At 39.3% G+C, this 27,678-nt stretch overlaps 1 protein-coding gene across 16 annotated transcripts in view; it reads left to right on the top strand.

Moving 5' to 3' along the window:
- LOC108699836 (neurexin-3) overlaps window positions 1-27,678 on the top strand; it is a 337,779-nt gene that overhangs the window by 156,888 nt on the left and 153,213 nt on the right. For 9 of the 16 annotated variants that reach the window (XR_005963885.1, XR_005963884.1, XM_041575094.1 and 6 more), the window contains exons 12-17: window positions 14,319-14,438; window positions 14,933-15,314; window positions 16,200-16,390; window positions 17,684-17,857; window positions 20,347-20,373; window positions 23,968-24,087. Coding sequence is in view for 13 of the 16 variants with exons in the window: in XM_041575094.1 (XP_041431028.1) it covers window positions 14,319-14,438; window positions 14,933-15,314; window positions 16,200-16,390; window positions 17,684-17,857; window positions 20,347-20,373; window positions 23,968-24,087 (1,014 nt within the window). In the remaining 3 variants the exon portion in view is untranslated. The remainder of the gene's footprint in view (window positions 1-14,318; window positions 14,439-14,932; window positions 15,315-16,199; window positions 16,391-17,683; window positions 17,858-20,346; window positions 20,374-23,967; window positions 24,088-27,678) is intronic. The other 7 variants (XR_005963886.1, XM_041575097.1, XM_041575095.1 and 4 more) reach the window with 1 other exon arrangement.

The following is a 27,678-nucleotide window of genomic DNA, read 5'->3' as shown; positions in this document are numbered from 1 at the left end:
AGGTTATAGAACTTCAGTGTGGGTTGGTGCTCAAAGACCCTCTGTAAAATACAGGCACATGACAAATTGTAGTTAAATCAGCATTTTTCATAGAACTCCTTCAGTGTAATGCAGATCAAATCTTGCTGTACGATTAGAAAGCAGGGGCAGAACCTCTGTATTAAAATGACTACTAGGGAGGGTTTGAGTATATACAACTAATGTTTGTATCAACTATACAAATGTGTATGCCAAAATCACACCAATATTATGCACAAAGTAAACAAAGTGGTGCAAGTTTAGTGAACTTGCATGAGAAAAAAAATCTATATATTTTATGAAGTTTACTAACTAGGCCACAGATTTTCAGCACATACCTTCTTTTACTTGCCACTATTAAGACTACTAAGTTATAGGGGTTGTTCGTCTTTTAGTATGATGTAGAGAGTGATATTCCGAGACAATATATAATTGTTTTCCATTTTCTATTATTTGTGCTTTTTGAGTCATTTAGCTTTTTATTCAGCAGCTCTCCAGTTTGCAATTTCAGGGTCCAAACTACCCCAGCAACCATGGCTTGATTTAAATAAGAGACTGGAATATGGATAGGAGTGGACCTACATAGACAGACAAGTAGGGATGCAACAAATCCACTATTTGGGATTTAGCCGAATCCTTCAATCCTTGGGGAAAGATTTGGCCGAATACCGAACTAAATCCCAATTTGCATATGCAAATTAGGATCAGGAAAGGAAAAATTGGAAAAAAAAATCTTTTTTAATGAAAAGTCACGTAATTTCCTCACTCGTCCCTAACTTACATATGCAAATTAGGATTCAGATTCGGTTCAGCCAGGCACAAGGATTTGGCCCAATCCTGCTGAAAAATGCCGAATCCTGACCGAATTCTAGATTCGGTACATCCCTACAGACAAGTAATAAAAAGTAGCAATAACAATACATTTGAAGCCTTACAGAGCATTTGTTTTTTAGATGGGGTCAGTGACCCCTGTTTGAAAGCTGGAAAGAGTCAGAAGAAGAAGGCAAATCATTTTAAAACTATAACATACTAAGAGTTAACTTAAACTTGAACCACCTCTTTAAGTAACCTAGCTTTTACACCATGGAGCGCTTTTAACCATGAATTGCAAGTCATATTGAGATGTTCTTGCATTTTCCTACAATCCCCACTAGAGGGAGATACAACTCTTCTACAGAAGCAACCATTTTATCTAAATATAACTGAATTGGCATTTAGTTGTAGATTAAAATCACTACTTGGACGTATGTTCTGTGCATTTTATCTGTGGCTTTGCATCACTGGAAATGTAAAAAGTTGCAGCAAAATGTTTTTCATTTTTGTTGACATATTCATTAGGGAACTATCATAGAATTTAGAAAACATATTTCTTAATCAATGAAAAATTCTGTACCGTTTCTAAAATCAAGTTATGAAGGCCATACACCTTAAGATCTGATTGCTTGGCAAGGTCACCAAACAAGTGGATCTGTGCTTGATATTGATACCTATGTGTTAGGCCATATCCGGCTGATCTTATTGTTTGGCCCCCAGGCCAACAATTGGATAATGGATGCCAATGCCGGCCATCAGGAGAGGACCGTATCAGTGTGGCCCTCACCCTGACAAGCTTTTCAAACCAACCTGATAAATGTATTGCCAATTTTCTTTCAGATATGAATTGGGGAGGAAGTCATAGAGGGTCCACAGATAGACAGACAGATAAATTGCTGACTCAGTCTGAAGGGGCTGATCCACAGCTTAAACATGCCTGTGTATTGCCAGCTTTACTCTTCACTATCCCTCTCTTAGCAATCTCTACACACAGGAATCACAGTCAGATTTTGATATTGTGATCTTAACCATATTGCTAGTTAGACCTAACATATGAAATGAGATTATACTTTTGTAAACCTGCCTCCTAATCTCTGCATTGTGCATCCTTGAACTTCCATAAAGTGGCCCAGAATCTTTTTTTTCTGTAGAAGCCACTGACATGCAGCTGCCATACTGGAAGTCCCAACTGGCTGGTCCACACTAATGTGCATTCACCATATTGGGAACGTGGCCCTTACTCTTGTCATGCCTCTTCTTGTCTATGGCTGTATTTTTATATAGGTCTGTGTCTATAGACCCCACATGTGCAGGACTGTCTTGTCTGTGTGTGCTCCAATCACCAAAAGAAGTGACAGACTAAAGTCAGGTGCTTTGGGCAACACTAGACTTGAACACGGCCCTGTTCTTGTCTTTCAGGTTGCAGGCCTGCATCATGAAGCAGTGGCTATGATCCAAGGTGCCATGGCAGGGCCTGATTTTGTTGGGCAGTAATGTCAAATTATTCAGCAGACTGCCTGTAACTGCAATGCACAGAATTAGTGAACATTACACCACCTCCTCTACTTGTTGCTCAACACATAAGTAATGCCAAAAAGTTAACACTTTAAAGAAACATTAAAATTATGCCTTGAAATGTGGACTTTTAGTAAATTTGGGCCATTTTTTTTTTTTAGCACAAAATAGAAGGCTGAATTTCATCCTCAATCATACAATTACTATACATTCTTTATACAAAAGTGTGGTTTATATATAGGTAGTAACTACAGGGTCGGACTGGGGGGCCTGGGGCCCACCGGGACTACTGTCCAGGGCCCCCTCCGACCCCCTACTGTGATGCGCCTGCGTGAGGGCGCCGTTCGCATGCACAGATGGCACGGCACCTAACGAATTTTTTTTTTTTTAAAGAACAAACTGATTGGGAGCGTGGACTAGCCCGACGGGGGCCCATTAAGGGTCGGGGCCCACCGGGTTTTTTCCCGGTTTCCCGTCGGGCCAGTCCAACACTGAGTAACTACATATTAATCTTTAAATGTATCTAAAACATTTATAGGCTTTCCTGTTATAAGTCACAGGGTGACTACATACTTATCCTTCTTAAAGTTGAAACTTATTTCAGCTAATCACTGCATGAATCAAGCTGGCCATAGGAGTTCTGGTTTTACCCTTGAATCGGATGAACGATCAGATGTCTCAGTCTTCTAACCTGCCACTAACCATTTAAATTAAATTTAAAAAGCATTAAAAGAACATATCAGACGATGTTTTGCCTGTGACAATAATCATATGAAAGTTATGTCTGACAAATTCTAGTGACAGTTAGATATTGTCAGATTTCAGGCAATACATGAAGAGAAATTATTGTTAGCTGAAAGAAATGTTCTAACCTGTCCGATCAACTATGGTACGTAAAATGTTCGGACGATCTACACATGGGGGCAAATTCACTATTCACTAAAGGACAAATTTTCATCAGCGACCGATTCACCATACTCCGCATCACTTCGCTAGACGTAAATTCGTTACCACTATGCTAATTCACTAAAATGCAACGTTGCATCTCAGCAGTTGAACTCCCTAGCGTTACATCAGCAGTGTGAGTATTTCATATCGAATATTTGCTAGCGTTCATTTCTGCCTAGCAAAACTTTGGTAAACTTAAATAGTTCGGAAACTTAGGTCAATTTAAATAGGGCGTCGTATAGACGTCTTTAATAGTAATGTTTGTGCAAATGCTTGAAGTGGCCACTTATTATTACAATGTCCACTGAGCCATAATAAAAATAGAAGAGATCCTCTAACCAAACCAGAGCACAAAAGTCGTCTGGCGATAGGGTGTTAGCGAACGCTAGCGACAGTCTAATTCGTTAGCGAATTGTGCTCTACACCTGTTAGTGAATTGGCGATGTCCCTGTGGATGGGATTTCTGGTGAATTGCCGCTAGCGATGGCCACTTTAGCGAATGTGCCCCATGGTCTGAGAATCTGTCAAAGGCACCCCATTCTGAGCAAAAATGTAATAAACATTTAGCCTGACCTTACTGAAGTGCACCGCTGTAATGTGTAAATTATGTAATTGTGGGGGCTTTTAGATTCTTTCAATGTAGCAAAATAGTTGTAATAAAAGTGATATATCATGAGACATGTAAGGGAAATTTTCTGCAGGCCCCAGTGGAATAAGGCTTGGGTTGCAAGGTGTAAAAACTGCAAAGCCTGTCATAAATTTGGAATGTATTCACATAGCCAGAACATAATTAATTAGTGTCCTGCCAATTACAACCTCTACAACCGGAGTATGTGTAGTATTTGCTGGGTAATGCAACTGATAAATTGTATTGGTATAAATCTATCTTTGTATCTAAAGATGCAAAGTTCTTTGACTTGATATAGAGAATAGCTTTCCATTCTTCAGACATCAAATCAGGAATGCCCAGTACCTGTTCTGGGGTCAGGTACAATATTTGCATATTGGATATAGAGGTTGTGGTTTCTTCACACACAGTAGCTGCATGGCCTGGAGGCTCTTTATGGCCTACAAGTTGACACAGGCTATTTTCTATCTCCACTCTGAAAACCAGGTGATTGGTGAGGGCTTATTTAGTTGAGAACCTGAATCTCCCCAGTTCCCACCTTTTGAGGGTCAGGATGCATCTGTGGCGCCTCCCACAATGCCACCCCGGCATCCCCTCGCCCCCCAGCACTTACCGTTCCTGAGCCGTATCACTAGTAAGGAAAACGGAAAATCATCACTTAAAGGGGTGGATCACCTTCAAGCTTACTTTTAGTATGTTATAAAATGGCCAATGCTAAGCAACCTTTCAATTGGTCAGGGCCGGGCCAAGGGGTGGGCAGAGTAGGCACGTGCCTAGGGCGTAAACCTGGGAGGGTGCCAGGCATGTACCTCCTCTGTTGCCTACCCGCAGTCCGTTCCCATCTCTGCCCGACTCTCGCTGGCCTTTTCTTTTTTCTGCGCATGCGCGAATTGGCGCTCGCGTGCGGTCCCTTGTCTGCCAGATCGTTTCTGCCCTCTTCTTCTTTCTGCGCATGCGCGAACACAAGTTTGCACGCATGCGCAGAAAATAAAAGGGCAGAAACGGTCGGGCAGAGAGGGGACCGCACGCGAGCGCCAATTCGCTCATGCGCACTTGCGCCCGGCCCTGCAATTGGTCTTCCTTGTTTATTTTTTTATAGTTTTTTAATTATTTGCCTTCTTCTTTTGACTCTTTCCAGCTTTCAAATGGGGGGGTCACTGACCCCATCTAAAAAACAAATGCTCTGTAAGGCTTCACATTTTTATTGCTACTTTGTATTACTTATTTTTCTATTCAGACCCTCTCCTATTCATATTCCAGTCTTTATTCAAATCTATGCATGGTTGCTAGGGTGATTTGGACCATAGCAACCAGATTGCTGACATTACAAAATAGAGAGCTGTTGAATAAAAAGCTAAATAACTTAGAAACCACAAGTAATAAAAAATGGAAACCAATTGCAAATTATTGCGGAATATCAGTCTTTGCACCATACTAAAAGTTAATTTAAAGGTGAACAACCCTTTTAAATTACTAGGAGAGGCTTTTTTACTACCCCTGGTGGTGCCACTTAAGCAAGTTTGTCAACTCGACTCATTGGCGCAGCGCTCCTGCCTGTCTTCTGTTGTACTGAAGTCAGTCTGATTCACTGCTGGTAAAAGATTGTATAACATAACTGCATACCTCCCAACTATCCCGTTTTTTGCGGAACAGTCTCTATTTTGACAGCTCAGCCCACAGTCCCGGGTTTGTTACTGAAATGTCCAAACTTTCTCTTTGATCTCCTGCACTGAACAGCCAGAAAAAGATACAAAGTTTCTAACTTACTTGGCTTTTGGCAGAGAGCCCAGAATAGATACTTAGATACTTTTGTAACAGTTTAAGATAAGAAGGTCTCTTGGGAGAATATAGGGGCAGATTCACTAACAGGCAAATTTTCGCCAGCATCAGCTTCGCACCCCTCACACCACTTTGTCAGGCAAATCACCATGAATATGCTAATTCACTAAAATGTGAAGTTTCGGCATCAACATTGATGCTTGCAGCAACTGCAGTTGTAAATTGACCCATTTGTGTTGTCTGAAAATGTTCATATCCTTGACTATTTAAATATTGCAACACAAATATATTATATTACTGTATATTATAATAATTTAAGTTTGATTTCTTAAGAAGATATACAGAATTGTGTTGCACACAGTGCCCTAAATTGTCTCAGTGGCAGCCAACAGGCCATAACTATTGTTTCATTTCTATCTATTGCTTTAATCTAACTTGGATCTATACTTGTGGTTAAATCCAAGTGAATGATATTTTGGTGGGATCACAAAGATTTGGCTTTAGCAATGAACAATGTGTCGGTGAATGATTCATTTTCTTATATTATTTTGTCTTCTTCTGAAGAAATACGTGGTGCCGAGCCAGACATTTTTCTGGGTGATAAATCAATAGAGGAATTTTTATTTTCTTTCACGATTAAGATCTTTTCTGCTGGCTCAGCTCAGTATGTGGATGGGAATGAATCATTGGGCATCAAGCCCACAAGGAATTTCATTTGGACACAATTTAATTTCAGCGATAGTTTAGACACATTACTGTTGTGTTTACATATCACCTTGGATTCAAAGTTAAAGCATATTCATCTGTTTCAGAACAACACGAACATTGTGTTAAACCAGAAAAATATGTGTACGAGGCTTCCATTTTGTAGCACAGGAAGTACACAAATTGTTTCAAATAGTATAAGTGCTGAAACGTAAAAAAATAACTAAAGTTTATAGTTTTAATAACTAAAGTTTAAGCATAAAAAGGAGGTAAAAGGTGAAATAAACAGAAATTCTATTGGACTTTCTAGGACTAGTCTGATAACCTTAATGTATGTGGTATACCAGCGTCTTGCATAAATAGTTAGCCATCAGTGGTGTACCTTCAACATGCTTCCTCGTCCCCCCCCCCCCGCATATAATCTTCGGTGGGGCCTGGTGTGAACCAGCCTTCTCTGCTGCAGCAGCCACTGGCAAGCAATATGCAGCTAGTGAGTTAAAGTTGCTGGGATAGGAGAATTACCACACAGTAGACGCGACAGTCCCGGTTTCTCTGCCTAAATAGCCTGGCCCCCCTTGACAGCACTGAAACTGTGCTGCACCTGCCAAAGTCCCAAAGAGCCAAAGTACCAAAGAGCCGAAGTCCCGAAGAAAATTCACGAAAAACCGAAGTCCCAAAGCCATGAAAAGACCTCAAGCCATGAAAGGAGCCGAAGTTGAAGTCCCGAAGCCACGAAAAGTTCTCAAGCCACGAAAAGAGCTGAAGTTGAAGTCCCAAATACACGAAAAGACCTCAAGCCACGAAAGGAACCAAAGTTGAAGTCCCGAAGCCGTGAAAAGACCCGAAGCCACAAAAGGAGCCGAAGTTGAAGTCCCGAATCCACGAAAACACCCAAAGCTATGAAAGGAGCCAAAGCTGAAGTCCTGAAGCCGTGAAAGGAGCCAAAGCTGAAGTCCTGAGGTGGCCCTGTTTTGACTGCTGAAGTTAAGTACCATTTGTGATATAGACCTGCATGCACTGCAGAGTCGGCAGTGTAGCCCACCAGAGCCCATAGAAGGAAAATGCGTAACCAGACATCTCCTCTAGTATTAAAGTGCCTTTCACATCAATCAATGGCATGGGAGCCCAACCCTTGTTTATTTAAGGAGCTGTTAAGGGCTGGGTTTGAAAAACAACATGGCAACATGGGAGCCTTTTTGTAAATATGCACAACAGTTGTAGCTTCTCTAACAAGGTAGTCTGTGTATATGCAGTTGCATAGCCATTGTCATTTCTATGCTTTGCTGGGCCACATGCAGAGGAGTTTGGCACACACAGGAACCTGTAACAACCCAACCTTCATTCCTGTCTGCCTGCTTGCTTTAGTCTTACCTGGGAGCCTTGTACACTGAGCCCCCCACAACTGCGAGGTCAGCTTCTTCTATCATTACACCACTGTTCATAGCTAAAACACCTTGGCTGCAAAGTCAGTTTGCCTTTCCATTGACTTTTGTAAAATTTCTGGAAAAACTTTGCAAATTTGGTCATCAACATAACCCTATATAGTGTACTGTTCATTTTTAAAATGGAATGTTGTGGCAGCAAAATAGTGCCAGGACCAGGATAAACTCCATAATTCCTTTTTCTGAAATGCTGTCCATCATAGCATGAGTTGACTGAAACAAAGGTGATTGAAAACCTTCAGAAAATGGCTATTCATTATAAAATCCACAAACACGCACAACATATAGACAGCTTTTGGTTGCTCTGGGTAACTGCATTTATTCTCATTGGTTGGAAAACAATCCCACTTTCATCTTGATTCCATATGTGTGCCCAGCCATTTCCAGCATCTGGGTTGAAAGTGAAATGCATGGCTCCTGCCAATTAGGGCACTGCAGTGATTGTTGCCAAAAGCGCTGACATAGTAAATGGTCTTTCTGCCATGGATGATCCAGATCAGTGTTGTCCAACTTCTGTGGTACTTGGCCTACATGGTGGAGGGCTGATAAAGGAAGCCAGGGTGTACCACCCCCCCTTTAAACATCCACAATGGTGGTAACACACCAAAACACCAAAAGTGGTTGGTACTCGCTGCAGGGATATTGCTCATTACTCATATGGGAAAAATTTAAATCCTTAAAGATACCATAAACATACCCTTAAATCCATATGTCGCCTCCCCCTGTGGATAACACAGCATCCCCCAGCACATGATTAAACACCTTCCACAAGCAGAGTACGGTACACACATGGGAGCATAGAGCAGCCAGAGTATGGCACACGCAAGTAGCTTAGGGTAGGGAGAGTATGTCATGCACAAGGAGCATAGGGCAGGCAGAGTATGGCACACTCGGGTAGCATAGGGCAGGCAGAGTATGGCACACACGGAGCATAGGGTAGGGAGAGTATGTCATGAACAAGGAGCATAGGGCAGGCAGAGTATGTTACACACAGGGAGCATAGAGCAGCCAGAGTATGGCACACACAGGTAGCAGGGCAGGCAGAGTATGGCACGCACAGGGAGCATAGGGAAGGCAGAGTATGGCACACACCGGGAGCATAGAGCAGCCAGAGTATGGCACACACAGGGAGCATAGGGCAGGCAGAGTGTGGCACACACACAGGGAGCATAGGGCAGGCAGAGTGTGGCACACACACAGGGAGCATAGGGCAGGCAGAGTATGGCACACACAGGGAGCATAGGGCAGGCAGAGTATGGCACACACACGGAGCATAGGGCAGGCAGAGTATGCCACACACACGGAGCATAGGGCAGGCAGAGTATGCCACACACAGGGAGCATAGAGCAGGCCGTGTATGGCACACACAGGGAGCATAGGTGAGTGTGAATAGTGTTGCTTCCATGCATCAAGAATAACAGCAAGTCAGTGACATATTGTTGCAACATGCAAGTGAAAACCATTAAGCTCCCACCTCAAAACTGTTGTAAAAAGTATACATGCTTTGAATGACCTGTTCTGGTGTCCTACACAGCCACACATACTTTATAAAACTTTGCAAATGAACACAGACAAAGGGTGTTACTTTCACCTTTTCTAAATTGAAGGGTACTTCTCCATGCTGATCAGGCAAGCATCACGTGCCTGTTGGCACAGTTCAGGCCCTGAAGCTGTTGTATGACAGCAGGGCCATATTTATATATAGACACCTGATGGCCTGTGTCTTGGGTGGCAGCTTTAAGGGGCTGACCCGTGGGTGCCTTTATAATTGCTAATTATTTATTTATTTTTGAAAAACAAAAAACTCCCCATTCGCTGCCAGAGATTACCTGCATAAATCGGTCTGGGGGTGCGGGGGATGTTGGGGGTTTGGGGGGCTGGGTGAATAATTCTTTGAGGTGTGTGATATCACTCATAACTGCAGTGATATCATGCTTAGCAGAAGTGACATCACAAACTGAAGGTGCAATTGAGTTCAGTGACTAGGGTGGCACTGGACCTAAATACAGCACTGTTTGACAGGATAAATCACTTGAAACCCAGAGGTGGCAAGGAGAGGCTTAGATTCAGCAAGGGCTGCCTGGCAGATCAGAATATATGAGACAGTGGGGCAAATTTGTCCATGGGCAGTTACCTATAGCAGCCAATCCGTGATTAGCTTTTAGCTAGATTTGAGTTTTGCACTATTATCTGGGGGGGGGGGAATAAATAGTCCTGTGTAGATTAAGAACTCAATATCCTACATACAAGCGCCACTGTAAACTCTGTGGGGCAGATGAATCAAGAATCGAATTTCGAAGTAATAGAAGTTTTTTTGAACTCCCATAACTTTGAAATCTGAATAAACAAAGATCAACCGAAATTTATTAAAAAAAAAAATCTGTTTTTTTTGTGGGTGAATATGCTGTATTCAATTGTTTGAATCAAATTCGATCAAATAACAATCTTAGTTCGATTCGAAGTATTTTCAAAAATTCATATGACTCCATATAGGTTCTAGGAGGTTTTAGTTGGGGAATGGTTGGTCGAAGTTTTAAAGAGACAGTACATGATAAAAAAATTTAAAATTCAAATAGTTGAACTATTCTCTAGTTGAAGTAAACAAAAAAATAAAGCGAAATTTGATTTTTTTTACTTTGAGTTTTCACTTCGACCCTTGATAAATCTGCCCCTATATGTAGTGATTTTGTAAACCGTGCATCAGGTTCCTGCAGCCTATAAAAAAAAGTACTGAAGAGCCAGGCTGTTGACCCTTGCTGTTATTAAATTTAAAGGCTTTGATATGAAATGATAAAAAGAATTTAGGAAAATGGATTACAAATTTAAAGAATTAGGCAAAAACAGAAGAAAGGAACAACTCAGATAAGTCCAGAAAATAACAGAAAAGTGATATATAGATTTATTAGATATATTAGAGAAACTAATCAAAGGAAAGAGACAAATAGAGAAGCTAAGAATACAGAAAAGGAGGAGGCAAGAAGCAAAAGACAAGGTTGTGAAAAAGAGAAAAATGATAGAAAGAAAAACTTGATTTTGATTTTGAACCAGGGTAAAAGAGGAACATGAAACTTTAGAAAAAATGGACAGGAAGATGAGAGTAAACAAAAAATACACAAAGGAAAGGGAGGGTAAGGAAAGGGGAGGGCAGAACTGGAAAACATGAGAAATGGGTTGAAGTGGGACAGTTAATAAACATGGGGTGCTGGATGGAGGATGGGCGGCTGGATGGAGGAAGGGAGAGCAGAAAGCAGAGCTAAAGAGGACCAGTGTTGGAGAGCATACGAGAAATATAGAACAATGAGGCAACGCTTTTAAGAGCAGAAACCGATTGGAAGAGGAGAAGAATTTGTTGTGAGAAGAGATGCACAGGGTGAAGAAGGAGAGATACATAGGAAAAAGCTAATAAAAAAGCTGAAGAGAAGAAATAAGAACACTAGAAAAAGGGAGAGAACTCTATCATGGAGGGACAGGGTATAGAGAATGACAGTAAAGTGGCTTTTCCATCTGTATGGCTATGGCATTGTTATGTTTAGGAACCTTGTTAGCTACCTAACCACATCCCTGCAAAATAATAACACATTATTATTTGTGCCTCTGCGCAACATTTTTAGAAGCTGGATTCGCTAGCTAGTCCTGGACTTCTACAACTTAATTTTTTAATGTGTGTATTACATGCATATCTGGAATACAGTACAGCATGTCTTCTAATCTAAAAAGTGTTTGTAGCTTTAAAGATGTGTGTGGTTCAGACCTTTACATGGAACACAAAGAGCACCGCTACCAACTGCTCTATGTAGTATGCCAATAAAATGCAGCAGTATGGTTTTTTTTTCCAATTAAATATATGAGGGTATAAAACCAGTCAGTATATGTATCAAATTGAATACATACATGCTAAATATAGCCTTATTAAAAGTCCAAATTCATTTGATTTCTAATTCTTTTTTATATACGTTGGGATTTATTTATCTGAATAAAACTTTTCAAACTGCATCAGTTGGTAGCAATGGTCTAGTTTTGTGCCAACTGATTGTTCTCAATGATTTTATTTATTTATAAGTATATATGCCACAGAAATACAGCTGCTTTCCCCAAACATTATCATTCACCTTTGCTTTAAGAAATGTTTAAACATGTATTAATATGTCTAGCTCAAATATTAATTTAGGATTTTATAAGAAAACGAACAAAACTTATGATATACAAGTCCATATTTCTGTTAATGTACAAATGTACAAATGCCACTGGAATATAAAAGCAAAACCTATAGCACTATTGTTATAGTTGCGATATCTTCTAATGTTGCTTGGGTCCTGAGACCCATTATTCTTTCGTTTAGGAGGTCTTTAAAAAACACAAGTTAATGCAATTACTTGTCATTTTGTGGTTATCTGAAAGAATTGTGCCTGCAGAATAGAATGCTTTCTGTTGCTGATTTACTAAAATTCAGATTTATATTCTATTTTTACAAATCAAATTTTTTTCTCTAAAAATTATTTATTTTTTAAAATCTGTAACATTTTGAGTTTTATGAAGTATAAAACCCACATTTTTTTTAACCAGCCAGACTTTGAGGTTTTCAGATTTTTTTTTGCTAGTATTTTTAGCAGTTTTAGAGATATTTGGGGTTTTTTTGCCCATTATTCAGCCCTTTTTTCTCTTTAGTTCTTTTAGCTTTAATCAGATCTTTTAATAACTTTCATGGCATTCATGATTTTAAACAAATAGAGTTTAATTATGGTTTCAAAAAGCTCTAAAACCCCTAAAATCCAGCTTTTAATAAATGGGCCTCTGTTTAATGGAATCATCTTTATTGTCCCAAAAGAAATCACTAGGAGGACAACCCTATAACTTACACGATGCTTGCTGTACAAAATAAGTAAAAAGAAGCATTGGTCAGATACTAACTAAGGCCTACATCTGCACAAGGGTTGCAAACAAACCAATCAGCAATTAACTTCTAAATATCTGATTCAATTATGACTCATATTCTGATTGGTTGATTGCAGTAAATTACTGTAACAAATTATTTGTTAAAAGGGATTTACATGTCTGTATTATGGAATAAAATTAGAGGTTGACCTGTTTGTGTTCCAAAACTGCAAGCACATATATTATTTCTTAATAGCTTAACTGGCTAAACTTTTGGCACAATTTCTGCATTATGTGTAGAATTACCTGGCCAGCAGCCGTATTACTGAGATTATTTGCATAAGAATATATTTTACAGAATAATGAAGTATACCAGTAGCAAAGCAAGTTTTGTGTATCATTTAGTTACTATAATGTTTTCAGTGTTTCTGTATATAAATGGCTACCATTCCTCTATTTTTAAGTTTTCTTTTCAATTTTTTTTAATGGAAATATTATAATTGCAATGTCTAATTCTTTTCAGTTTGGCTTCTTTTTCCTAGTTTCTGTAAAGGTGATAATGCCTCAGTATACAGTGTCAGGCTTACCTAAGCAGCCATTGACCCAGGATGGTTGGCCATAGCCTTATTACCTCCCATAATCTCCCTAAAGTCTTATCTGCAGCATTGACTGAGGGGTACGGGCAGATGTAAATGGGAGCATGGTCAGGTATCAGGCTGGTAATAAAAACATTCCAAGTATTACTTTAACAGGAACCTGTGTACAGAGAGATACCATAAAACATTCCCATTATGAAACTAATACTGTAGTAAGGACAATTCGGTCATAGAATTGAAGGTATAAATGTAAGCTACAGTAGCTTTAGTTTGTAAACAAACTTACGTTTTTTCATTTTACCATGTATAAGGTGTTGCTGGTGATCAGTAGCGATGGGCAAATTTGTCGCCATGAATTTTGCGAATTTCCCACAAAACTGGTGAAAAATTTGCAAAATGTCAAAGTTGATACCGGCGCCCATTAATTCAATTGGGCGTCTGTTTCTTGGCGTCTAACTGGGCGCCGGCATCGGAACCATCGCCAGCATCGAAAAAACAGTGCGGTGGCAACATAAATTCGACGCTGCGGCAATTCGTGAGTTTATTCGCTGGCACCGAAACTGGCAAATTCGAGCCTGTCGAATAAATTCGCCCATTACTAGTGATCACATGTACCAGCAGGCAACTTTCATTAGTTTATGAGTACCCACCGAAAATATATAGACTCAGTCTGATGAGTATATTGCTTTTCACAGGACTGTGTCAACTTTTAGGCAGGTAAATCTGTATAACAATTCAAAGTTAATTAAAACTTCAAAACTGTATAATGCATCAACAATGTACAGTATTTTACAACTTATATTATATAAATAATAGGATTCTCTCCCTCCCAAATGAATTGTCAGATAATGTGCCCATCAAAAATGTACACAAGTTATAGGCAGTAAGTTAAAATCCCACAGAACCAGGCAGCAAGGAAGCACCCAATCCTGTCCTGAAACTGTGTGGAATCATGCTTTGGGAATCATGTAACAATGACACCTCTCTCCCATCGTATGTTAGGTAAGGGGCCAGAGACTCTGTATGCGGGGCAGAAGCTGAATGATAATGAATGGCACACTGTTCGTGTGGTTCGGAGAGGAAAAACCCTCAAATTAACAGTGGATGTTGATGTGGCTGAAGGTGAGACATTCTAAGGTTGTTATGGAACTGATATTGACATACTTGTTATATTTTACAGAATCAGAAGAAATGCTGGTAAGTTACAGAAGAATTACAGGCTCATCAGAATAAAGGCAACTTTGAGTGGCTGTTACTTTGCTTTATTTGCTGTGACCAGAAGGTGTCACTCTAAGTTCAGTAGTTTGTCCTTTGACTTTAAAATAGGAAATGCAAAGGCAAAAATGTGTGCATCTGGCAATGACAGGGTTAACATATGCATTTGCTGCAGATTGAGACCAAAAATGCATAACCTAAATTGAATGTATGGAGGCATTAGCTGTTGTTTTAAAGAGAGTTATGAGGAATTGGCTAGGATTTATTTAGTAGCTGCTGTAAATAGGAACTCTTATTGGTGATGCATCTAAATCCGACTTATTAGCGTACAGACACCTGTGGCACTGATGATGATCGAGTCTCATGCCTTATTGCTTTTTCTGCTATTTCCTCCATCTCAGGCACAATGGTGGGGGATCATACTCGTCTGGAATTCCACAACATTGAGACTGGGTTCATGACGGAGAAGCGATTTGCTTCAGCTGTGCCTTCCAGCTTCATTGGGCATCTCCAGAGTCTTATGTTCAATGGTCTGCTATACATCGATTTGTGCAAGAATGGAGACATTGATTACTGTGAGCTGAAGGCACGGTTTGGCATGCGCTCTATAATAGCGGACCCTGTCACCTTCAGGACGAAGGCCAGCTATCTGACACTCGCCACTCTGCAAGCTTACACCTCCATGCACCTCTTTTTTCAGTTCAAGACTATCTCTCCTGATGGCTTAATTCTTTTCAACAGCGGAGATGGCAATGACTTCATTGCAGTGGAGCTGGTGAAGGGGTAGGAGGAATGGGGTGCATGTGGGCAGTTTGTACTGTAACATAGTATAATACAGAGATGAGGAAGTATGCAATGAAGGCAAGCGTGTGGGGTAAATGCAGGTGAGGATAGAAATGACGCAAGAGTTGAATAGACAGAAGGATGAATATAGAGAAGAAAAGCCTATATTGACTGAAAAGGATGGGAAATTACTCTTTGTATTATTATATAATTGTCAACTAGTTTCTTGCTTTTTATTAAAGGACAACTAAACCCCCCATGGTGATAAGTCCCTAGAGGCCCCCCTCCCTGCCTCCCCCCTGCACAGTCTTACCCCTGAATTCTGTCCCCTCTAGAAATTGCGACCGAACATGCAGAGTGAGCGCAGCAGAGCTCACGGGCGCCATTTTCTTCTCTTCGGTAATCTTCGTGTCTTCTTCCTCTCCTATTGCAATTTCCGTCTCTCTCGGTGCATGCACAGTTGTCGCGAACTGGAAAATTGCTCCAACTGCGCATGCGCCAATATGACGCTCACTTCATGAAGATTACCAAAGAGAAGGAGATGGCGCCCGTGAGCTCCACTGCGTTCACTCTGCATGCGCGGTCGCTATTTCTAGAGGTGACAGAATTCAGGGGTAAGAATGTGCAGGGGGGAGGCAGGGAGGGGGCCAGCTGTGGTGGGCCAGTGGGGACTTATCACCATCCAGGATTTAGTTCTCCTTTAAGAAATATCTTTTGTGTGTTTTGCATTAGGAATCTAATCTAAGAAATAAGCTTCACCAATATCATGTTGATGGAGTATGAGAGACAATTTAGTAAACTGCTATAAAAATAATTTAAGATCATCCCTCTTATTGAACTCATCTCTAATGGCTGTACCCTTGTTCTTACTCTTTTGTGCTTCAGGTACATCCACTACGTGATTGATCTTGGAAAAGGCCCTTATGTCATTAAAGGCAACAGCGAAAGGCCTCTAAATGACAATCAGTGGCATAATGTTGTTATCACAAGAGATAACAGCAATACTCATACTCTGAAAGTAGACACCAAAGTGGTTACACAAATCATAAATGGTGCCAAAAATCTGGACCTGAAAGGTGAGGACAGACGCATACTCAGACTTTCTTCATTAACTTTATTATTTATTAGAAAAAAAGTATTATTTATGACATCATCAAATGTTCGTCTAGGTGTTTATATTCTCTGCACTACTAGTTTAAGCTCCCCATAGACGCGACAATTCTTCTTGCCGAACGACCGATTTTAGGGAAGCCCGACCAATCCTTCGAAATTATCGTGTGGTTAGTGGGATTCGAACGATCGTACATCTTACGATTTTTCGGCCGACATCTGTCAGGAAATTGATCGGCCTGGTCAAAAAATCTTTGTCGGTCCCAGTGCAATCTATCTATGTTTGCAGGGCCAAGCAGGCAGCTCCCCTTTGTTTTCCTGGCAAATTGGTCTTTTTAGTTGATGGTAAATTCGTACGATCGTACGATCGTTCAAGGAAGATCGTGGTCTCACGATCAGGATCTGATCTTTTAAAAATCTCAACATCTATGGCCGGCTTTAGACTCCTGAAACAACGTAGCAGAAGCCAGCTGTATAACAGATCTGGAGAAATGTCATAAGCTACATTGTTTCAAGAAAAAAAAAACAGGGAACAAAAGGGGGGTAAAAAAATATTGCTTTTAATTGCAATTACATTTACATTTAGAATAACCATTAAAAATGTCTAATCAATGCATAATTAGTCTAATATTTTAATTGGTCATGTTGACAAGCCACCATTCACCCGATAAATTGGGTAAGAGTGTGATGAAAGATATCTTAGAATATTGGCATTGAAGTGAAAGCAGTAAATTCAATAGCAAATTAATGGTTTCAATGTATACGTAGTCACTGACTAATATATAATGTCTTCAAAGAGTTATGAGGGATGAGAGAAATAGTTTTAGATTTGTTTGATGCATTAGTACTCTTAGATGTGATATTGTATTATTTGAGATATTTTAGATAAATTTAGATTAACATTGAGATCTGACTCATTAGAGAAAATTGTGATACAAAGAGAGAGACAAATTCTGGCTGAACTCAAGGGCAGATAACAATATGCCCATGGGCCTCTAGTCTAGTGGTATATCCTCTGACGTGGATTCCCAGATGAGCTCATGGTGTTTCTGGTTGATCAGTGAACCCATACTGTTCATGCACCAAGACCAATATGCATAAACTTCCATAGCTTGACTGAAAGTTAATCAGATTGTGTGAAATATTACTGCATTGGTCAAAACACAGTGAAATTGGAATTTGGAGAGTGACAAAAGGAATTATTTAGAATTTAGAATTATAATGGCAATATATTTTATGCTAACATTCTTAAATCACAGGTGAACTGTACATCGCAGGACTAGCTCAAAATCTGTACAGCACTGTGCCCAAACTTGTGGCATCACGGGATGGATTTCAGGGCTGTTTAGCATCGGTTGATCTTAATGGACGCCTCCCTGACCTGATTGGTGATGCCTTGCACCGCATCGGGCAGATAGAGCGTGGATGTGAAGGTACACAATCATATAAGAGTGCCATCAACAATAAGGGCAGTGCAGGCCATTGGGATCCATACCTACCACTCCTCACTGACTCCATCTCATCTCCTTCTTCATCTCTCTCTCCTGTTACTGCACCTTCACTGTATCCCTCACTGCCACTCTTCTCACCTGCATCAAAAGTTGCTACTGACCATCCACAGGAAACATTTGGACTTGGAATCTACTCTCCGTAAAGATTATTGTTTTCATAAGGAAAATTTTGTAAAAATCATTAGATATATTCAATTTGATTGCCTAAAAAATAATATTGGACTTATGGCCAGGAAAACCTTACAGCCCAGAGAATTATATCACAGCAATGTGTTGCACTTTGGGGTCATTTACTTACTTCTCCATGGTGCCATTTCTGGCGCAATCATTATTTTATTTAACGAAGAATGAGACATTTCATTTTCTACCCACCATTCAAGTGTCACTGTGGTTACCAAGGGGAGTTTCCCTGATTTACAGCGGCCTGCTCCATTAGGACTAAATGTATTCAGTTCAGAATGTGAGGCAGAAGGAAGGCAGTGGCACCAAACACGCTATATGGAAGTAAAATGTTGACACAAGTACTTTTTAATGAATGAGACTGCGGCCAAGCTAAATTGCAGTATGGTAAGTTAATTACCCTTGATATCTTATACCAAGATCCCATCCATTCGTGGGGAATCTCTACAACCATTTAGAAAAGGTTTCTGATTAAAATAGATGCACTCTAATTTATAACAGATTAAAGTAGAAAGCATCTGTAGTTAAGCTCCAGCAGGTGTTGGGTTCTGGTGTCATGTATTTTAATTACTTGTCGGTCATGAAATAGTTATGATGGTGACATGCAGTCACTAAAGAAATTATCCAGGTCTTCCAACAGGGTGACAGCACAAAGCACCATTGTATTGACTCATATGGGCATCCTGTTTCAGTGGTCATGGCTAATTCACTTTATCCAGTAAAACGAGAAGCCCTTCAGAACTTAGATAAAAGGGAAGAGCCAGAACATTCATGAAAATCAATACTGCTTAAAGACACAATTGTTTTATTTTTGTTTAGGGATAAATGGTCAGATATTGTAGTTGCTTGATGTAAATCTCTGTTAAATGCTGCGCTGAGTGCCAATGGGATTTCCTTCGAATTTTTCCATTATGGAGGAGAAACCGTTTCTCTGTTAGGCAAGCTAAACTGAAATCAGAAGGTAATGACTTTGGAGCCAAGAAAGCTCTTTTTGCTTTGCCGGGAGCTTTTACATTACAGCATAGTGATACTCACTCTTGGCAGAAATAGAACTCTAATCTTTTGGTGAGTTATAAACCACAATGTTCTATTTTAAAAGCTATTCTATTTGTTCACACCTCATGCCCATAATACTTTTTTCAAACCACATGGCACCACATGGCTGACATGGTGCAGAGCACCTACTTTAATCGCAGTTTCATTTTTTCCGAATGCTTTTCTTACTCATTGATATACCGTCTGTATTATGTGATCTCCATGTTGAACCCCAGCTTCCATGATCTCTCAAAACCATTACCATTATCAATCTAGCAATCTTGTGCTGAGAGAGAAATTAACAGAATACATACAATGAATAGGTGTTGATACTTGATCTTTTTCAAAGCACCCACTTTTACTAACCAGCTGGACAATTTATGCACTACCATTAAATGTGGTTTCTCCCAACATTGCCATTTATTCACCATGATTTTGCCCAAGCTTGTTGCTTTTTTTATTTAAGTAACAGGAATATTGTGCATATTCGTGTAATGGAGGAAGAACAACATACTCTCAGTGATATTTTTGTGTCACAAAAGATGAAAGATGAAATTGAAATGAAAGTTGGTGATCTATGTATGATATGAAGTAAGGAGCTCTTTAATTTTAGCAAGATCATATGAGTATTCTGCAGAATACATGCGAGGAACCAGAGCTACTGCAAGCAAAAAAACAGCCTTTAAACACTTTAATCTTTGCTTTTTGGCAATATTAATCTTTGTAATACTTGAAATAGTAATATTTTATGAATAAATGTACATTATATATTGAAATAAAGTGAGAAATGCTTGATATATAATGCAACTTTTATAATAATTATGTGTTTTCATAAAGATATGAAAGAGCCCCAGTAATATGTGGTCCTGAGGCCTAGGTGGATAAGGTGCCGCAGAGCCTGGGTTTGAACAGCTGGGCTTTCTCGGACATTGTGATTGCACTGCTACTGCACTGTGAGCTTTGCTTGTGGAGACATGCTCTGCTCCTTCCTGTGTCTGGCTGCTTGCCCTCTGCCTTTGGCTGGCACATAGGTGGAATGCTTCCGCTCTTGTGTTTTAACTGTTTTTGTTCCTGACCCTTCCATGCAAAGAAGTACAGGAGGGTGCAGGGAGATGTTCTGCGAGTGCTTGTAGCAGCAGGAGGGGTCAGGCGTACATACTAACATCTGCTTTATTTTTGTTTCTTGCCTAACAAAGATGCTTTGACCAAAGCTAATCTACAAGGTAGTTTGCACCTCCTAACCTGTGTCACCATCAGTCCACACCACAGCCAGAAACAATCTCTTCACCTGTAAACATTTCTCATGTATTAAACTTGGACACAACAGTCCTTATGGGGAATGGGATGTACAGTTGGAGGTGACTGGCTGCTGGTTTGGTAGCTTTGTGTACTAAAAGCATGGCATGGGGACTATGACAAAAAAAATAGAAGAATTTGCTTGCCCACAATGTTTATACAGTTCATAGGCAGCAGTAATAGCATATTAAAAATGTTGGTCTTAAAAAACATAATGTGAAAATTCAGCCACAAAAGGAATACATTAGAATTGCTATATTACAGTACAAAGCAATGACTGAGACACAGTCAAAAATAAATTATTCAGCCACTAATGCAAAAAGATTTCTGCAGTCCCATATTCTTGGCCCTCCACACTTAGATACTATATGTTGCTTTATGTCAATTGGTAAACAGGAATTTAATTCTCTGTAATATTAGTGTTTAATTGCTTCATTGCTTTGCACCAATAAATATTAATATCCTACTCATTAGTACTGAACTTAATGGTAAACATAGTATTCGCCATGCTTTTAGTCCTCTCTGCATGATTTTTCATTAATTGTTCGCCTTGCAGTGTGTGCCTGATGCATGCTAATATAATTTATGTGTACCTAGCTGTTTGAGCGGTCAGTAAGGCCGTTGAGATGGCCTTTTCCTACTTTTTGAGAAGCACTGAAATAGTTTGCATAGCAAAAATGGTTTAATTTGCAGTACTCTGAATCTTTTCTTCTTGGGATCATTATATGCTCTTTGTTGTGAGGTGGCATTTGCTGCCCTAAATTTTTACAAATACAATATTCTGTGGCTCAGAACCTTTATGAGCAGTAAAAATAAACTTTATTTTGAATTATTTGCAGCTGTAAGGAAAAGGTCATATTTGGTGCATTGTAAGGGCTTTGCATTTGTAGATGTAAGAATATTTGGAAACCATAGCACAATATCTGGAGGAACTAACCAATGCGCAACATGTTAGACTTCTCTACCAGCAGCATAAGTCAATGTCTGGATTTATGTAATAACTTTTTAAAAATGATGGTCTATTGCCTTCCATCATAGCTGATGTAGTAATTTAATAATAAACTGTATTTTACAAAGATCCTTAATCTAGGTGCAGTGTAAGCCATACAAGGCTTGATATTCCTGACCTGGTACCAGTCTCCATTTTCTTGTTGTTGTACAGGATCTGTGCATCTTCCTCCATGGTCTCTGCACCTATTTGGACTGATGCCACACTAGTACTTAACATTATTTTACTCCTGTCCCAGTGCACAAATCATCTGTGTGGTATACTAGCTGTGGCAGAAAGACAAGGGCAATAAGCAACAGGAAAGTAAAGGAAGACTACCAATTGCCAACTTAGGAGGCAGGCAAGATTATAAAGGGGCAAATTGCATATACTGGAAATACAGTTTTCAGAAGTGCAAAAAGTAAGCATTAGTATATAGAAATGGTGACCTGCTTTATGGTTATTAGTAGGACATACAACTAGCAGTATTGCATGTCCTCAACCGGGAAATCTGGTACGCTTAAGTGCTGTACCCAGGCAAAAATATTAGAAATTAAACAAAATTTTAATGACTGTGGCTGGCCAGCATATATGTAACCATGTTATACATTTATAGAGGCTTTTCAAAATTTGGACCTCCAAAAAGGGTCTATAATCAGAAGTGAGCAAAAAGTATTGATGTAATTTCCTGTGCAAGCGGATCACCTTCCTGTTTAGATCCAAGAATAATGTTCAGGATACCCTGCTCTGCCTTGAAAATGCTGAAGGGTTGTAAACAGCGAGGGGTTCTCAGTGGATTAATGTTGTAAGGGGTGTACCCGATTATTTTTGGGGAAAACTTTTATTGATATATATTTTTCAATTTAGGATTTAGTTGTTCAAGATGTACATGCACATTTAGAGGTTAAAATGTGCTGAAGTACAAATAGGCAAGTGAAACCAGAAACATTAGCTGGGGGTCCAACAGGCTGCTGTATTCTATGACCAATACTGAACAACATATCCGTGAAGCAGCTTGTAGCTACAATAAAGTTATTTCCAGTGCCATTGTTCTGCTGCCCACTCGTAGCACATGAGACAAGTGCTGATGTAGATCTTCTAAAGGCAGGTAGAATCCCGATGTGACACTTTGTGACTCAGAACTACTCAGAGGAACTGCTGTTTTTTTTAATGTTCAGGCAAATTAGTTAAAGGAACAGTACCATCAAAAAATGAAAGTGTTTTAAAGTAATACAAATATAATGCAGTGCTGCCCTGCACTGGTAAAACTGATGTGTTTGCTTCAGAAACACTACTATTGTTTATATAAATAAACTGCTGTGTAGCAATGAGGGCAGCCATTCAAAGAAGAAGGGCTCAGGTTACACAGCAGATAAGCTCTGTAGAACATAATGGTGTTATCTGTTATCCACTGTTTAACCTGTGCCATATAGCCTTTTTTTCAATTTCCACCATTACTACACAGCAGCTTGTTTATATGAACTATAGTAATGTTTCTGAAGCAAACAGATCAGTCTTACCAGCGCAGGGCAACAGCATATTATACAGGTATGGGATCCATTATCCAGAAACCCGTTATCCAGAAAGCTCCGAATTACGGAAAGGTCATCTCCCATAGACTCCATTATAATAATCCTTATTGGAAGCAAAACCAGCCTATTGGGTTTATTGAATGTTTACATGATTTTTTAGTAGACTTAAGACATGAAGATCCAAATTATGGAAAGGCCCCCTTATCCAGAAACCCCCAGGTCCCGAGCATTCTGGATAACAGGTCCCATACCTGTATTTATTTATTTTTTACTTTAAAACACTTTTTTGTGTCACTTTTCCTTTAAAGAGCTCATGCTAGGGAAGTAAGTAGAAATTGTAGAGTAGGCTATTTTGAACAAACTGAAACTCCATGCAAATATAGTGATCCTTGCTTTGTAAAAGCTATCCCTGATGAAAGGGAACATTCATTTTTTACTTGTTGCATCCTTGGCATTAATAAACATACTTGCCAAATGGAACATAAGTGTGATTAGTATTACTGCTGAAAGGCTGCACTTGTTGACACCCTGCTATGTTTTCAGGGAATATTGTTTATTTCCAACTTTATGCACAGGAGGTTTAACCAAACCAAATCTGATCCCTAATTTAAATGTTGCACAATTGCAGGAGTAGTAAAAAGGTTGCACAATTGGAGAAGTAGAGATTACATGATGTAGTTCTAGAGCTAGGGCAGGTTTTCTGTATTGGAGCAATTTCGGCATGTGGTATACTTTATATGGCGTAATATATATCAAATTAAGGCTAGGGATAGAAGTATTTGTTTTAAATGCATGTATACTATAAAGGTCAGTGGATGTCTATCTTGCAGCACAGGGAACATGTGATATCAATACTTTAGTCACTGTACCTGCATGTAACAGCTGCTCTTCCCTTCTTTAGGCCCTGCATGAATAAGGTTTGTCAGTGTTGCATGCCCTGGAATCTCTGCTATACCATCTGCATTTCTTTAATATCTTTTTCTCTTGCTCCTGGATTTTAGGTCCCACCACTACCTGTCAAGAGGAATCCTGTGCAAATCAGGGAGTCTGCATGCAGCAATGGGAGGGCTTTACCTGTGACTGCTCCATGACATCCTACTCAGGGAATCATTGCAACGACCGTGAGTACAAGGGATACGGCAGGGAATTCAAGCAAAATAATATATATTTATAAGTATGCATATATTTCGTTTAGTCTGCACCAGGCTTCATTTGGCAACAGTGAATTCAGTGTACTTTTTACTGTGCCACCAAGCTGCTGCCACCCACGGTGTGCTCAATTTGAGGTTAGCAAAAAGGGGCTTGTGTTTAACACACATTTTGCTGTTTTAACTGAAACTACAGTATAAGTGAATGATTTGTGTTCGATTTTGCACTAGACAAAGCAAAAAATGTAAACAAAGTACACTTTTATTTTTTGCTTCATTCCCCTCCTCGGTTCTTCAAAGCAAGAAGAAGGGAGTTAATCAAATTAACCTTTCACATTTATAACATAATCCTCACTGCATGACAATGAGTTCTATATACAGTCTTAGTGCATAATTGTTTTATCTTGTTTTGACTAGTGTTCCCTGTTTGCTTATTACAATGGCAGAACAAGCATACTTAAGTCATTCGATAAATAGGCAGTAACCGTGTTGCGCAATATGTTGGCAATCTAAAAATACATGTTAATAATAATAATAATAATAAAAGGTATGTGTGACATGGCTGTGATTTTCTGCCCTTTTTTCTGCTTGTGGAGAACTCCCCCCCCCCCCCGCCCCAACTCAAAGACTTTCTGTTAGCATAAACGTACTACATGTCATATTTGCCTACGTGTGACAACTAACTGACGGCAGAGACCTTTTCTTTCACCAAATGGTAGAAAGGCATCAATAGTATATAGTAGAATATTTAAAAGAAGGTTTAATTAAATGTACTAGCCTATGAATTATTAGTGAAAGTTAAGTCAGGTGTGATCTACAATATCAACACTGCATTCTACCTTGTGTTTATATCTTTATGTAACAACTACTCTCACATATAAGCAGAAATAAACATTATTATAAAATGCCAATAGTGGATCATTCTCCCAGCAGTTCAAGCCCATGCATTTTCATCATTGCTCCTAAATTGGATTTCTAGTATACATATACTTCTGGGAAGGGAAAGTTTTATGCACTCGGAAAGCTTGTTTTCTCCTGTACCCTATCTATTGAATGACACATCTCAGAATTCTCCTACCTGTAGCTGCTATAGAGCTGCACCAAAACGACACCAAATTCAGCACAGACACCCTTTCTGCCCCTCTAAAGACTAAAGAAATGATTGTGGCCTTTTTGTTGTCTCCTCTGGTTTAAATACACAGTCCTCCTTTGGGTGTTTTTACATTGCCTTATTATAGTAAATAAAAATAATTGAGCCTATATTCTTATGTCTGAACATAGTATTTATGTTATAGGAGAATGGCATGACTGTGTCCAGGTATGGAAAACCGTACTTGATGGCACTGTAAATACCATAAGATATACATTTCTTTTTCTTGTATGTACTGTATATATGGGTTGTTCTATCCTCATCATTTCACATAAGCTAGCATAAATAGAATATGAGGGGTTAATTGTGATATCTATTCTTGGGATAGACAGAGAGAATGTTTTCCAAGGTCAACAACAAGAGGTCATTTGTGGTTTTAGTTATTTGCTTGTCTGTGAGAGTTTAATTATTTATAATATTTAATTAAGCCACTGTAGAACACCAAACTGTCTGATAGCGCACTCTCTATCTCTATTTTACACCTCTGTATTGTCCTTCATTTGCCTTTTGTTTGTCCTTTTTCTGATCTGATGGACTTGGGGAACCAAACATATCAGGGAACAGCTGGGCGGTAGTGATGGGTGAATTTGTTCCGTTTCGCTTTTACGGTAAAATTCGCAAAACTGCTAAAAATTCACAAAAAACACATTGAAGTCGATGGGCATCAAAATTATTTTGAAGTTCGTACATTTTGACATGAACAACAATTTTTGCACGCACGACTATTTGGTCCAACTGCATTAAAGTCAATGGGTGTCCGAATAATTGTGACGCACGTCAATTTTTATGCGTGCACCAATTTGGACGTGCATCAAATTTTTTTTGACGTGGCGCATTTTTTGCTGGCGAATTGCCACCGCAGTTTCGCCTGTGGCGAAACTCCTGAATTTGCCACAAATTCGAATCTGGCGGATTTTTTTGTCTATCACTACTGGGCGGGGATTTTTAATAACATACTGACTTATTTCAAATACTCGTGTTAAAGGTTTATATTGCCCTCGACAGCTGTCTGTAATGTTAAGAGAAGTAGTTGCAATCAGCTGTGAGTAGTGTAAGAGCTTTAAGTTGTTACAAAGATACAAATGAATTAGGCTTGTGTGGGGTAGATAGCATGTGGGTAAATGGTTGGATATGGAATTGGGCAGCTCTGTGTTGCTGTGTTGGTAGATGAATATTAAAGAATTAAAACACGCTCATTAATGACCGCAAACAGCATGGCCTGTAACACAAATGCTGTACATTATTATTTAATTGTTCTTGTTTTATTTGTCCTCTGGAAGGAAAGGTTTGTTGACTTGCATTCTCTGTGTCTGCTGAATACCTTGTACACTACTAATATGGTTTCATAGTTTGACTGAATGCATGTAGTTGATAAAGCTAGCTAATGTCAAGTACCTGTTTCTAAAACCAGAGAAAAAATATTAAATAAGGACACATATATACTCTTTACCTAACTACAGCCTTCTATAGGCTGTTTAATGACAAATAATAAGGGTTAACTTTTTTACTGGTCGAATAATAATAAAACTGGTAAAATTCCAGACTAGTCTTTATCCGGGAACAGGAAAGAAGTGCAAGACTAAAATTGTGAATGTTATTCCTATGATGTCAAAAGGTATTTTATGCTAGGGGTTTCTTCCTCTTTAAAGTCCTTCCAATTTTTAAATTCTGGGCCCTTTGATTTTATGTATTTTCAAATACCTCAAAAACGAGAAACTATAAATAAACGGGTTCAAGAATGTAGAGAACACTATTTGGCACATGAGTGTCCCTATCGTGTGGATATCTGCACCTAGCGGCAGCTAATAAATTCAGTGTAAGGTGCGCACCATATTGTTGGGGGGCACAGGCCGTCCCTGTCCTTAGTGTCTGTCATAGGGAAGGCAGTAAGGACAGGGCACTGTTCCCTGGTGTGACCCTAGTTCTCTGCTGTTCCCTATCTTGCATGTCTGAATGATGTGCAAGTTTAGTGATGTATTGCAGCTGGGAGGAGGGATGCCTAGGGGGTAGATTTATCAAAGAGGGAAGTTAGAGATCTCCACAGTCCGCAGAGGGAAATACTGCCTTTCTCCATTCATTTCTATGGTATTTTTAAAGGTGTATTCATCAAATGGTTAACTTTCACTATCACCCTTTGGTAAATATGTCTTTAAAAATACCATAGAAATGAATGTACCTCTCAATGACCTTTCTTTCTTTATGATATACTCCCCAGACAATAGATATTTATGTGCATGTTAAAAAGATCAGTTTTCCAATGTGTTCTCGGGCCCCAGGCAAACAGAATCTGGACTATTCAATACACTTTAATTACAGGAAAATTAAACGGAGAGGCTACTTTGTAGATATCAGTAATTAGCAAATCTCTGGCAATAATGTTTTGAAATTCACACTTATTTTAGCTATTTGACCGT

Source organism: Xenopus laevis, chromosome 8S (genome assembly GCF_017654675.1).
Source record: "Xenopus laevis strain J_2021 chromosome 8S, Xenopus_laevis_v10.1, whole genome shotgun sequence".
Taxonomy (NCBI): Eukaryota; Metazoa; Chordata; class Amphibia; order Anura; family Pipidae; genus Xenopus; species Xenopus laevis.
The sequence above is the reverse complement of the archived record's forward strand: the minus strand, read 5'-3'. Positions and strand labels throughout refer to the sequence as shown.